General features: G+C 38.7%; 1 protein-coding gene and 1 long non-coding RNA gene across 22 annotated transcripts in view; one reads left to right on the forward strand and one right to left on the reverse strand.

Moving 5' to 3' along the window:
• Positions 1 to 85: 85 nt before the first annotated feature.
• LOC141378008 (uncharacterized) lies at positions 86 to 2,023 on the forward strand. The gene is made up of 2 exons (XR_012391270.1): positions 86 to 385; positions 706 to 2,023. It is a non-coding gene; the product is annotated as an uncharacterized lncRNA (long non-coding RNA).
• Positions 2,024 to 2,873: 850 nt separating this feature from the next.
• The window catches only part of mindy4b (MINDY family member 4B), a 31,333-nt gene continuing 21,145 nt past the window's right edge, over positions 2,874 to 13,061 (reverse strand). For 12 of the 21 annotated variants that reach the window (XM_073924352.1, XM_073924355.1, XM_073924347.1 and 9 more), the window contains 7 exons: positions 11,082 to 11,247; positions 10,919 to 10,984; positions 8,766 to 8,836; positions 8,554 to 8,626; positions 8,313 to 8,477; positions 5,897 to 6,077; positions 5,153 to 5,810 (listed from right to left, as the gene is read on the reverse strand). In XM_073924352.1, the coding sequence (XP_073780453.1) occupies positions 5,668 to 5,810; positions 5,897 to 6,077; positions 8,313 to 8,477; positions 8,554 to 8,626; positions 8,766 to 8,836; positions 10,919 to 10,984; positions 11,082 to 11,247 (865 nt within the window). In that variant the 3' untranslated portion in view covers positions 5,153 to 5,667. Of the gene's footprint in view, positions 5,811 to 5,896; positions 6,078 to 8,312; positions 8,478 to 8,553; positions 8,627 to 8,765; positions 10,768 to 10,914; positions 10,985 to 11,081; positions 11,248 to 13,061 lie in introns of those variants that run through there. The other 9 variants (XR_012391250.1, XR_012391252.1, XR_012391253.1 and 6 more) reach the window with 3 other exon arrangements.

A 13,061-nucleotide genomic window follows, 5' to 3' on the forward strand; every position in this document is an offset into this window, starting at 1 on the left:
AAGGCTATGTATATATATAAATATATATATATATATATATATATATATATATATATATATATATATATATATATATATATATATATATATATATATATATCGCTCCTGGTGGAACATACATGTGCACAAAGTTCCTGTGCTGCAAATGGCCCAGGTTTGAATCCCGATTAGTACAAATGCTCTAAAATTATGACTTGATTTATTTTAATAATGCCACTGTTTTATGACCAAAACAAGGCATATTTATTCAGATGTCAGACCAATGTTAAAACAAAACACGTTACAAGAACAGAGCGTTTAAAAACTAATGTTTATAATTACATCACCCTGGATTCGAACCCATTCGAATACCAAAATTTGCTAAACTGTTGCTTTGCTTAAGCCAGTGGTTCTCAAACGTTTTTCATCAAGTATCACCTTAGAAAAAAATTGTCTCTCCTAGTACCACCAAAATGAGCAGTATTGAAATGAAGTAGCATAGTAGGCCCAGTAAAGCAGCTGCAAGTCTGCACAGTTAAAAAACCTGGCAGATTACCTCAGAAATTTAGGCTATATATCATATGGCATTTTATATACATAATTTTTAATCCATTTTGAAATGTATGTAGCATGTACATGACATATTTCATTCCTCCGTGTACCACTAGAAGGAAGCCCGCGTACCACTAGTCGTAAACGTACCAGTTTGAGAAACACTGGCTTAAGCTGTTTTAGAGCAATACACAAACATGACCACCAGGTGTCACTGTAGAAACGGGTTTAGAAACGTTTCGAAGCTTGACACATTTGCTGTTTTAGTGTATTATGAAGCCTCGCTTTGCCCACCACTACTTTAGATTGCCACACAGTGCTGCATAAAGACACGGGATGTGTCAAAATCACGGATGCTGCCACAGTTACACTTATTTTCATTATTACTGTTATTTTTGTTCTTTGTTTGGCACAAGTGCAGTTGTTTTTGAAGGTTTGCCATGATTTGCAGTCAATATTTGAGAGGAAATATAATTTTGATGACAATATCTTTAAGATTAATTAGGCCTAAACGCATGCCAGGACCAGGGCTTTGCAGTAAAATGGGAAACTTTGAAAATAGCGACTTTTCATTTTCCGTTAGTCTTAGTACACAATGAAGCCACAGAAGAGTCAAGGTTTTAAAGGGGAAAATTATTTATGCTCTTTTTTTCGATTTTATTTTATTTTTTTTTGAGTGAGATGCTAATTGTTTAATCTGATTCAATGGTTTATGCTATGCTAAGCTAAGCTAAAAGTGCTCCTGCCAGCTCAGGAGCTCGGCTAAATGGATTCCATCATGGTCAAATTCAACTGTTTGACTCTAAAATGAGCCACAAAAAGTGTCTCTTTAAAGGCTTGTGAAAATATTTTATTGTCCTTGTAGTTGTGCGGAAAACAAATGTACTACTATACTGTTGAATTGTTTCTTCATATCGCCTACTAACATGTTGTAAAGTTCAGTGTGCGTGGCTTTGTGTTTTAAATCAGCCACGCACTTTCCCCTAAATTCATCATTGTTGAAATGTTGTGAAATTTCTGTTCAAGCTTTTGCTACTAATCAATAAGCACAGAAATGAACGTGAAAGAAGCTGTGATTGGACTGCCAAGACAGAGCCGCAGTTTGTAATTAGAAAGTTAAACACCTTTCATAATTGATTATTTAAAACTACTGTCGTGTAACAAAATAACTCAGATTGATTGTCCATTTTCAAATTACATTTCAATGGCTACGATGAAGAGCCATTTCTATATCAGTTTATTACGCACCCAAAATAATAAAATCTGTAAAGGAAATACACACATATGTTCAGAGTGTTAGAGGACATTGTTAAAGGATTAGATCAGCTTTCTTTAGAACGTTCTTATTATTGATAATGTTGTATTTATACATCTGTATCGGTATATAAAATTATATTTTTTTCTATTTCTTTTCTATAATGCGCTATAAATCTGTAATAAAAGTGTATATCCTATGTCAGTTTAGACCTTGATAATAAACAACATCAAAGATCAGCACATGTTAAAGATTCATTTTTTATATTCAGTTCTGGGAAACACCCATACACACATTCAGTTATATATACTACAGCCAGGCTACACAGTGGTGCCGTAGGTAGTGCTGTTGCCTCACAGCAAGAAGGTCGCTGGTTCGCAGTTGGCGTTTCTGTGTGGAGTTTGCATGTTCTCCCTGCGTTTGTGTGGGTTTCCTCCACAGTCCAAAGACATGTGGTACAGGTAAATTGGGTAGCTAAATTGTCCGTAGTGTATGAGGGAATGTATGTGCGTGTGTTTCCCAGAGTTGGGTTGTGGCTGGAAGGGCATCCGCTGTGTAAAAACATGCTGGATGAGTTGGCGGTTCTTTCCGCTGTGGTGACCTCGGATTAATAAAGGGACTGAGCCAGGGGTGGCCAACCCTGTTCCTGAAGAGCCACCTTCCTGCAGATTTCAGTTGCAACTCATATCAAACACACCTGCCTGTAATTATCACGTTATGTTCAGGTCCTAATTAATTGGTTCAGGTGTGTTTGATATGGGTAGCAACTGAAATCTGCAGGAAGGTGGCTCTCGAGGAACAGGGTTGGCCACCTCTGGACTAAGCCGACAAGAAAATGAATGAATGAATGACACTACAGCCAATTTAGTGTATTCAATTCACCTGTAGCGCATGTCTTTGGCTTGTGGGGGAAACCTGAGCACCTGGAAAAAACCCACGCCAACATGGGGAGAACATGCAAACTCCTCACAAATGCCAACTGGCCCAGCCAGGGGTCGAACCAGCAACCTTCTTGCTGTGTGGCGACAGTGCTAACCACTAAGCCACCGTTACGCCCCCAAAAAAGTGCTTAAAACATGCAATATAATTATGCTGTCAAAGGCAAATGTTTTATTACACACAGTTTTTAAATAAAGTACAAAACTGCACCGCAAAATCAAAAATTAAAGTACTGTAACAATAACAAACTGTGACAGATGGCTCCATTCCATTTTGGTAGGAAATTATATTGTCCTCACAATATATTATGCTTATTACCTACAATATTATTTACAAAATAATAATAATAAATTAATGTGAAACTGTGAGATGTGTGATACACCAATAGATGGCTGTAATACAATATTGTAGTATGTGATCTTGTACGCTGTGCTGCTTCAGACTATTGCAGGTTAACATAACAGAATGTACACTACCTGACAAAAGTCGTGTCGCCTATCCAGGTTTTATGAACAACAAATGATAATTTCACTGCTTGTTGATAACATGGTCTCAGAAGTGGCTTAAATTAAAGGCAAAGGCCTCTAAATTATTTTTATTTCACCAAATTAAATATGATCATGTCTTGATTTTTAATTATTTAATTAGGACAGTCAGGTCTGACTTTGCTTAGACAAAGGTCTTGTCACCAAACAGAAGTAATGTCCAGTATAGAATATAAAGTCATTCTGCGGTGGAAAAAGGGTAAATATTGTGTGTGACTCCATCATGAGCTTGGAGGACTGCATCCATACATCTCACGACTCAAATCTCTTATTAAAGTCAACAGGAATGGCAAAGAAAGTGTTCCTGCAGGGCTCCCAGAGTTCATTAAGATTATTTGGATTCATCTTCAGTGCCTCCTTCTTCAATTTACCCCAGACATGCTCAATAATGTTCATTTGGTCATGTTCATCAAGGTCCTGGAGCACCTTGACCTTCTCTGCTTTCAGGAGCTTTGATGTGGAGGCTGAAGTATGAAGGAGCGCTATCCTGCTAGAGAATTTACCCTCTGCTGTGGTTTGTAATGTAATGGGCAGCACAAATGTTTTGATACCCTCAGGCTGTTGATGTTGCCATCCACTCTGCAGATCTCTTGCATTCCCCCATACTGAATGTAACCCCGAACCATGATTTTTCCTTTACAAAACTTGACTGATTTCTACAGAATCTTGGGTTCTTGCGGGTTCCAGTAGATCTTCTGCAGTTTGTGTGATGATTGGGGTGCAGCTGGGATTTACCTTCTGCCAATTTTCCAAATAATGAACTAGAAGTCAAGTTAATATTTGTTGCTCTTACAACTGGAATCGACGACAAGACTTTTGTCAGGTAGGGTAGCTGTTTGTTGGAAAAATTCGATTCAAGTTTACTTGTATAGCGCTGTTCACAATAATTACCGTTCCAATAGTTTACCACTGAAAAAAGCTCCAGCGATTAATAAGAAGCTACTTTCAAACTACAGAAAAAAATCTAGTTATGCCAGTAGTTAGATACTTCTCAACACTGTTAACTTAATAATTAAAGCCTGGAACATAAAACGACTTCAGAACAGCGATTAGCCTTGAGATTTGATACTATCTACTTGAACCCATATATCAGATCCAAACTGAAGCACAGCCACACTGTGGAAGAAAAATCATAGAGACACCAGGAAAGAGGTAACCATGAGTGACATGTGCAAATCAGATTTAAATATGTAACATAACTTCCTTTTTTTGGAAAATGATCTTATGTTTAGGGTGTCCATACATACTCTTTTTTTTCTGAACATTGGGACTTTCTGCCAGGATTTCAAAAATATCTAAAGCCTGAATTTCTATACTCCCTATACTTTAATTCTCTATTTCCACCCGAGGATACTCATCCCAAGACTGTAGATATTATGCAGCGCCTTTGATGGGTTCCAAGACCTGTAAAGAAATGATACCAAGGTATCCATAATCTTGGACCAGGCCGTATCCTGAGCTGATGCTGTGGTAGTCATGGAGGAGCGGAGAGCATGAGACTAATTCCTGAAAGACCACAGTGACAGACGAGTCTTCGCATTGATCCCATAGGCCTGCCTGAACACCTGGCTGTTTCAGCGTCCAGCGTTCTCCAGCCTCCAGCGCCTAGACTGCAGCTCTGCATAAGAAGTCTGTCCAGTGGAGAAATGGTCGTGCCCAATTGAGCCTGGATTCACTCAAGGTCTTTTTCCTTCACTTTCGTCGATTAATGAAGTCTGGTTCCTCGCCACTTACTTGCTTGGTTTGGGACTTGTGGAGATGCACATCGATGGATTTGCTTATTAGTGTTCAGACTTTCAGCAGTGACATTTTAACCACACTAAACTGAACTTCAACTCTGAAAACTGGACTAACACAGCTTCAATTAGCTACAACTTCTATGTTAAGCGGCTTTGACACAATCAACATTGTAAAAGCGCTAAAGAATTAAACATAAATCGAATTTAACTGAACTGAATAATGCGCAGGTTAGTGTATACTCCACTCAGCTGTTTTCGTTTCTGTCAGCTTTGTGTTTAATTACAGAATTATAAAGCATTACGGCTCTGAACAATGTTTTGTGTCTAGTTTTTATGATTTGTTGCAAGTAGCCATGTAATAAGAAGGTAAAAGTACATCCAGGATAGTTGTTTACACAGAATAAAGCCCTTCAGTCGATAAACCTATCTGGATTCATTCTGCGAAAACAGCCTCCAAGATATACTTCATCATGGTTTTTACACATTTGTTTGCAAACTGAAGTATGGTCACCCTACATATTGTTGGTTATTATGGTCAAACTGGTGTGTTGTTAGAGGCAATAATAATATTTACAAGGCAATAATTAAAACCAGTATAATCAACTCAATTGCGGAAGAGGTAGTCTACTTGTCTATATATCAGGCACTCCTGAATCCTTCAGAAAAAAGGCACCGTCCCATTCCAGTCAATGACAGCACCTTCCCACTTGGTCCGGATGGTCATCTCCAGAGATGGGAACTTTTTCTCTGGGTCTCCCTGACTGTCATTACTGTCAGCCTCCCAGTGATGGGAATGTGTATCTGAAATGCAAAAGAGCGATGTAATATATTTTGCTTTCACACAATTATAAGCCATTGTAACATCAACAAGTAAGAGTCATGTGTACCTATAGAGAGTGTTGTTGTGTTGAGCTGAGTCGGTTGGCCATTGTAGAAATACAGCAGGAAAAGATGCTCCATCTTCCAGTCAGACAGCAGTGAACAGTTTGTGCCGAACAAAACACTGTAGGTGCCATTGATGTTGCACACCCAGATAGGCAGCTTGGGGGTTTTCAGCATGCTGCCCACCTGTAAGGGGAAAACATGAATAAATTAATGAATTAACACGGATGTGTTTAAAATAATAACAGACATACAGTATAGAGACAAATAAAAAGGCTTTTTACAAGGGAACCCTGTCGGCTGCCAATTTTCAGTGGAAATTTACTCATGATGAGAGGCTTATATCATTGAATCATCGCATTACCATTGTCAACAAAGTCACTGAATTGGTCAACTCCTAGCCACTTGAGAGACCTCAGGCAGAGTAATGATGTTCACTCCAGACGCAGATAAATTGCGATATTTGTGCATAAATAGACATTTTTAGTTTACTTGCTTCATTAGCGCGTCAAATTCCCCTCACAATACACTTGGATTTGCATCAAGGGCAGGTCTTCTGTCTGCCAAGTGAGTCTAGCTTCGTTGCTAAGCAGCTAACATGGATTTTATTGAGAGAATAGCTGTATTTATGCGCTTTAGGAAGGTTAAAGGGTCAGGTAACACCAAAACACATTTTTAGAGCTGCTGATACTGCATTCACACCAGATGCGGAACGCGCATCAAGCTTGAGTGATTTACATGTTAAGTCAATGCAAACGCGCGAATAGACATCCTGCGGTGCAATACACGCGAATAGTGCGGCGCGAATGACGCAAATTGCGCAAATGGCGCTTAATGAGCGTTTCGTGTGAATCTCTCGAGTTCGAAAATCTGAACTTAGGCATACATTCGCGCCGCGTTAACCAACCAGAAGCTTGCTCTTGTGAGGGCGTGATTGTGACGTAGAACCTGTTGTCGGTGTTCCGAGGGAAATCCTCCGGCCTTCACCGAAAACAGTTCATCAAACTCGGCTTGGCTCAGTCAGAAGCACCGCTGAAAGCCTCCGTCATCCAGGTTCAGTTTATGAGCTCACAGAGCTGGATGCACCTCTGAAAGGATGTAGTGGACTCAGACACGACCCTAAACGTATCGACGCTGTTTATCATAAAGCACATAAAGCACATAAACACTGTTATTTTCTTCATAAAATCCATGTAAGCCATTTAGCTATGAAGCTGGAGTCTTCGGGCAGACAGAAGCCCTGCCCATCACGCGAATCCGCGTCTGTTCTGAAGTGAATTTGACACGCGAATGAAGCAGGGTTTGACACGCGAATGAAGCTAGTAAACTCAAATGTTCACGCAGCTATTTACGCGCGCGAATAGCGCAATTTATCTGCGCAATCCGCGTCTGGTGTGAACACAGCATGACAGTTGTATACGTGTCCCATGCTGCTAAAAACACTATTAGGACACATATACTACACTAAAAAGTGAAAATGGGTTATTTTTGCATTATTTCGAGCAAATTCATACTCCCGGTCACGGCCATGAGGAGTGTATTCCAGCGTGTAGACTGGACGTCTGTACCTGGGAGTGCCTTATTACATTTCTGAGTGTGCTGCATTAATGCATGAGTAAGACTTGGTTCAAACCAATCAGCGCTTTATTGTGAATGTGGTGTAACTTCATTAATATGCATGATAGCTTCCAAGACTGTTTTTAGCTGTTACAGTGTTCAGACGGCAGAGAGACGCCACATTGTGTTGCCAAAACAAGCGTGCAGTGTTGCTTTTATAATTTGCCGCAGTGAAGGTTTTGTTTTCATCAGGTTTTCCTACACACATGCAACGGTCAAGTTACAAAATAGTTCAGCTTTTGCCACGGTGTGGATGAATACCAAATGTGTGTCATGTTTAAGAATAGAATAATATGCTGGTGCTAAACTGCATTGCTTTAGTGCACACCTACATTGGGCTCACACATACACTCTGCAATCTGACTACTTTAAAATTGTTGATAAGCCATGGTGGGCATTTCTTTCTGTTTCACACTGAACACAGTCGACCAATTGCAACAAACTGGTCATCGGACCAATCAGTGCAGATTTGCATTGGGCTAAGGAGGGGTTTGGGAACAAATGAATCGCTGAATGAATCATATGGGAGTCGTTGGGATAAGTAGGTAAAAATAAATGCAGATCATAAGACAATGAACGTGTTTTTTGACCCTCAAAACCAAAATATGACCTTTTGTAATGCATAATAGGGGTCTTTAAATGCATTAGTTGAACTATGATTAATAAATGCTTTACAAGAATATAGATACTTGGTGTTTGTAAATACATTAACTAATGTCAACTAATGGAGTATTATTCTAAAGTGTTACCAAAATGCAATTTGACCACACACAATTACAAAGCACACTGAACTGGGTACTGTACCAGTGGGAGCTGTGCGTGGTTGACTTGATCCCTGTTCCAGAGCAGATATCCGACATTGCTGCGGGTCAGAACACCATAGAGAGGTTTGTCTTGCTCTTTGCAATGGGATGTACCATTGAAGACATGAGGAGTCGCACGGCCCGTCAACAGCAGGTTAATTAAAGCCTAATACAGAGCAAGTTTGGCAAAATCAATACTAATAACTCACAAAAAGTAAATGATTAAATGAAACAGTACATACCTGTCGACAAACAAAATTCCCAAAGCGAAGATGCAAAAGTTGTGTAGTGGTACAATCCAAGTCTGTCTGTATCCTACAAATTCGGAGACTTATCTTAATTTATTTACTATAATTTATGACTATTATTTACTTAATTTATCTATCCATCCATCCATCCATCCATCCATCCATTCCTCTACAAAAAAAAGCAGTGCGTATTACTGTGGACATACCTGTCGATTGTCCTGGAGAAGATAAGACTATAAAGAAAGAGTATGATTCCATGGCTTCCTTCTTCCCTGAACTGCATACATTCAAGTCAAAATTACCACAACATAAAACATTTCATTCTTAAAGGGTTAGTTTGCCCAAAAATCTAATTTCTGCTGTTATTACTCACCATCATGTAGTTATAATCACCTGAGACATTAGTTCATCTTAAGAACACAATTTAAGATAATTTATATGAAATTAGAGAGCTCCCTCATCCTCCACAGACAGCAACAGTCCGAGACGTTTAAAGTACAAAAGCAACCAAAAACACTGTTAAAGAAGATAATGTGACTTTAACTGTAATCAAACAAATCTCCAAGAACACATCTGTAGACCAACAAACTTAGTTTCACCAGCAAGAACCAAGGCAAAATAGTTTCACTAGCAAGAACCACCATACAATAAAGACTTAGCAATATTCTCCTGGAGAAGATAAGACTATAAAGAAAGAGTATAACTCCATGGCTTACTTCATTCCCTGAACTGCATACATTCAAGTCAAAATGAACATAACATAAAATGGAGTCCATTAACATTTCATTCTTATAGGGTTAGTTTTCCCAAAAAGCAAATTTCTGCTATTAATTACTCACCATTATGTAGTTATTATCACCTGAGACCTTAGTTCATCTTCAGAACACAAATTAAGATAATTTATATGAAATCAGAGAGCTCCCTCATCCTCCATAGACAACAACAGACCAAGAGATTCAAAGTACAAAAAGCAACAAAAACACTGTCAAAGAAGTCAATGTGACTTTAACTGTAATCAAACAAAGCTCCAAGAATACTTTTGTGGACCAAAAAACATAATTTCACTAGCAAGAACCAAGGCAAAATAGTTTCACTAGCAATCACCATGGCAAAATAGTTTCACTAGCAAGAACTACGGCAAAAGTTTCACTAGCAAGAACCATGATAAAATGGTTTCACTAGCAAGGACCACCATAGCAGTCTTTATTGTATGGATGTGAGGACGAAAAGAGGTTGAGAAGGGATGGCAAGGGGACAAAAGGGTGGGGAATGGGAGTAAGAGAATAGTGGAAGTGTCGATAGGTTAATTTGGGAGTGCTAAAATGATGGCCCTAAGAGACTCAGGCTGCATCTGAAATCGAATACTTCCATACTAAATAGCATGTGAAAAACAGTATGTGAGCCGAGTAGTATGTCCGAATTCATATAATCGAAAATCAGTAAGCGAGAAATACGAGGATGACCTACTACTTCTGAACAATCCTGAAGTGCACATCCCACATCCCATTTGGGGTACTGTCTCTGTAATATTTAAGTAGAGTAATTAGGACTTAACCCAATTCAACGTAGGAGGGAAGAGAGGGTTATAAAGACTGTTAATGGGAAACAGAATGATATAGCGCAAGGGCTGGAGGTTGGGTTCGAGAAAATGAGATGAACATTGCTAGAGGTTTGATCTGCCTTATATAAGTTTAGGGAAGTAGGTGATTGGATGAGATGGTAAAGTGAGGCATGGTATGGTTGTTGCTATCGAACATGGTTGTGGCCGGAAGTTAACAAGAATTATTTTTATTATTTATTAAATTTCCCATTTACTGTTTTATTACAGTTTTTCATTTGGTTTGGTTTATTTCTTGAAACAGGAGTTCAATTCTCACTATAGGATTTTTTTGTAAAACAGTCTTACAGTTCAGCACAACACTTTACAGTAGCTCACTTGCAAAAGCTCATACAGACATCCCAAGTCTCCCGGAAGTTCCGAGAGTCTCCTGCAAATGCATAGAGACTCCTGGATGCCCGCAAACGAATGCTAATCTTTCGAAAATCGCGCATCTCCCGCACAGTCCTTAAATATGTTGCACACCCCTCTCAACCGCATCCCTCAAAGCTCTTCATGGTACGTCGGGCGCAATTCATCCACACAGTTCCTCAGGTACGTCGTGCGCAACTCACCCCCACCGCTCTTCAGTTAAGTCGCGTACACGTCCCCTTTAAACAACATGAGGGTGAGTAATTAGAATAAAACAGATTTTTTGGGTAAACTACCCCTTTAAAACAATCTGATAAATCAAAAAGGAAGCATATTGTTATACCACTTTAGTACTACAATATAAAATAGTAATTTGTCAAATTTACCCACACATTGGATATGCTCATATATGAATGCTCTAGCTTCTTCTTTCTTCTTAAAGGTGAAAAGCTGCAACTGCGGCATTTTGGGGAAAAAAAAAAAAGAGTATTGGAGTAATTACAACATATTCATTCAGCTGTATACAGATTGCACGTACTGGAACTGCACATACTCTCTCAGTGAAGCTGTCCAGTTTGTAGTTGAGGTGTGGCGTGAAGCAGCGCTCTGACGTCACCAAACACACGGTGACTGTCTCCTCCTCACCAGCGGCCCACAAGATATCAGTCAGAGCAGCGGCCAGTGCCTTCCTCTGCTCCATCTCTCCTACAGTCATCATACTGACAGAGAAGAAGAGATGACGATAGAAACGTTAGAAACATTTCTAATATACAGGTAAAATATATTGGTAAAAGACATAATGCTTTAATCTGATTTCATGAAATTAAATCAGCAAAAAGGTACAAGGGGGAAAATAAGTATTCAATATTGCACCATTTTTCTCAAAAAACATACTTCTAAAGGTGCTGTTGACTTAAAATTTAGAAATTTCTGATCTTTATAGCAACCAAAGAAATCTATAAATGCAAAAAAAAAAAACATTCTTAGTTTACAAACACAGTTATGTGTAATAAAATGAAATGACACCGGGAAAAAGTATTAAACACATGAAGAAAGGGAGGTGTAGATGCTTTCAGAGAAAGAAAATCAAGCTGTAGAATGGCCTAGCCAATCACCTGACTCGAATCCAATAGAAAATACAAAATCAAGATCAGATTTGAAAGATCCGAATACTTTTGTGCGATAAGGAAAATGTTAAACACATGCGGGGCATTTCTTATTTCTTTCTTTTTACTGAACTAGTCTGCAGTAACGAAAACAGGAGACTCACTAGAAACAAACAGATAACCAACCAGTAACTTAGGGTTATACAAAGAGTGGCCAACACAAAGTGTTGAGTCCCATCCCACGCCCAATACAATACAATTACTATTGTATAAATACAGTAAAGCAACATAAAAAAAGAGAGATTGACTTAGAATGTCAATTTTATAATGTTTTGATCAGCTGTAGTTTAAAAACACGCTAATCTTTTCTCCTCTAAGCATTTATTATGCAGTCTCTTTCGTCATCTTGTAGATGGACAACGTCAACCGTCTTTGCTTTGCTCAATGACAGGCTGATGGATGCCATTGTGCTACATCTCAGAAATGACAAATATTTTAAAATGGTCATTATCTTTGTAAATAAACTATAGATGCAATCTACTAAACAATTACATCAGGAGTGTCTAAACTCGATCCTGGAGGGCCGGTGTCCTGCATAGTTTAGCTCTAACTTCCTTCAACACACCTGCCAGGAAGTTTGTAGTATACCTACAAAGAGCTTGATCAGCTGCTTCAGGTGTGTTAAATTGGGGTTGGAACTACAATATGTAGGACACCCCAGAACTACATTATTGCCTAAAAAGCCTCAAAGGTACATTATGTTGTCCAAGAGCAGCAATATTTGTCAAACTGTTGTGAGTTTATTTAGCTGTTGTCACTCGTTGTGGACGGAGTAATCCAGAAAGGTGAGGAGGCTGTACTAATTCAGATATTGCAGAATATCGCTCGACTATCAGCCAATCAGACTTGAGGACCAGACAAAACTGTTAATATATTACATATATTATTTAAGGACAATATTATTAGCCCCTTTAAGCTATATTTTTTTCGATAGTCTACAGAACAAACCATTATTGTACAATAACTTGCCTAATTACCCTAACCTGCCTAGTTAACCTAATTAACCTAGTTAAGCCTTTAAATGTCACTTTAAGCTGTATAGAATCTGGGAGGAGTGGGACTCCTTTTCAGCCCTGGAGTTTCAAGCATTAGACTGGCCCACCTCAGTTCACGACTGACTACATTAAAATAAGGTAATTTCCAATTGAGTTTTTAATTACACCATCACGTCTTTTTCAAGAAAACAGCTGCTTTAGAACTTCAAATGTTCAACAACCTTACAGTTTTATATGTCTTAACATTAAAAATGAAAAAAAAAAATTACTCAGGTGAGGAACGAACACCGATTGATGACATTGTAACGCAACGTGCTAACCACTGGACCACAATGGCGCTGTTACACTTGTGAGGCCTGAATAATAGTTAGA

This window comes from Danio rerio, chromosome 15 (assembly GCF_049306965.1).
Source record: "Danio rerio strain Tuebingen ecotype United States chromosome 15, GRCz12tu, whole genome shotgun sequence".
Classification (NCBI taxonomy): domain Eukaryota; kingdom Metazoa; phylum Chordata; class Actinopteri; order Cypriniformes; family Danionidae; genus Danio; species Danio rerio.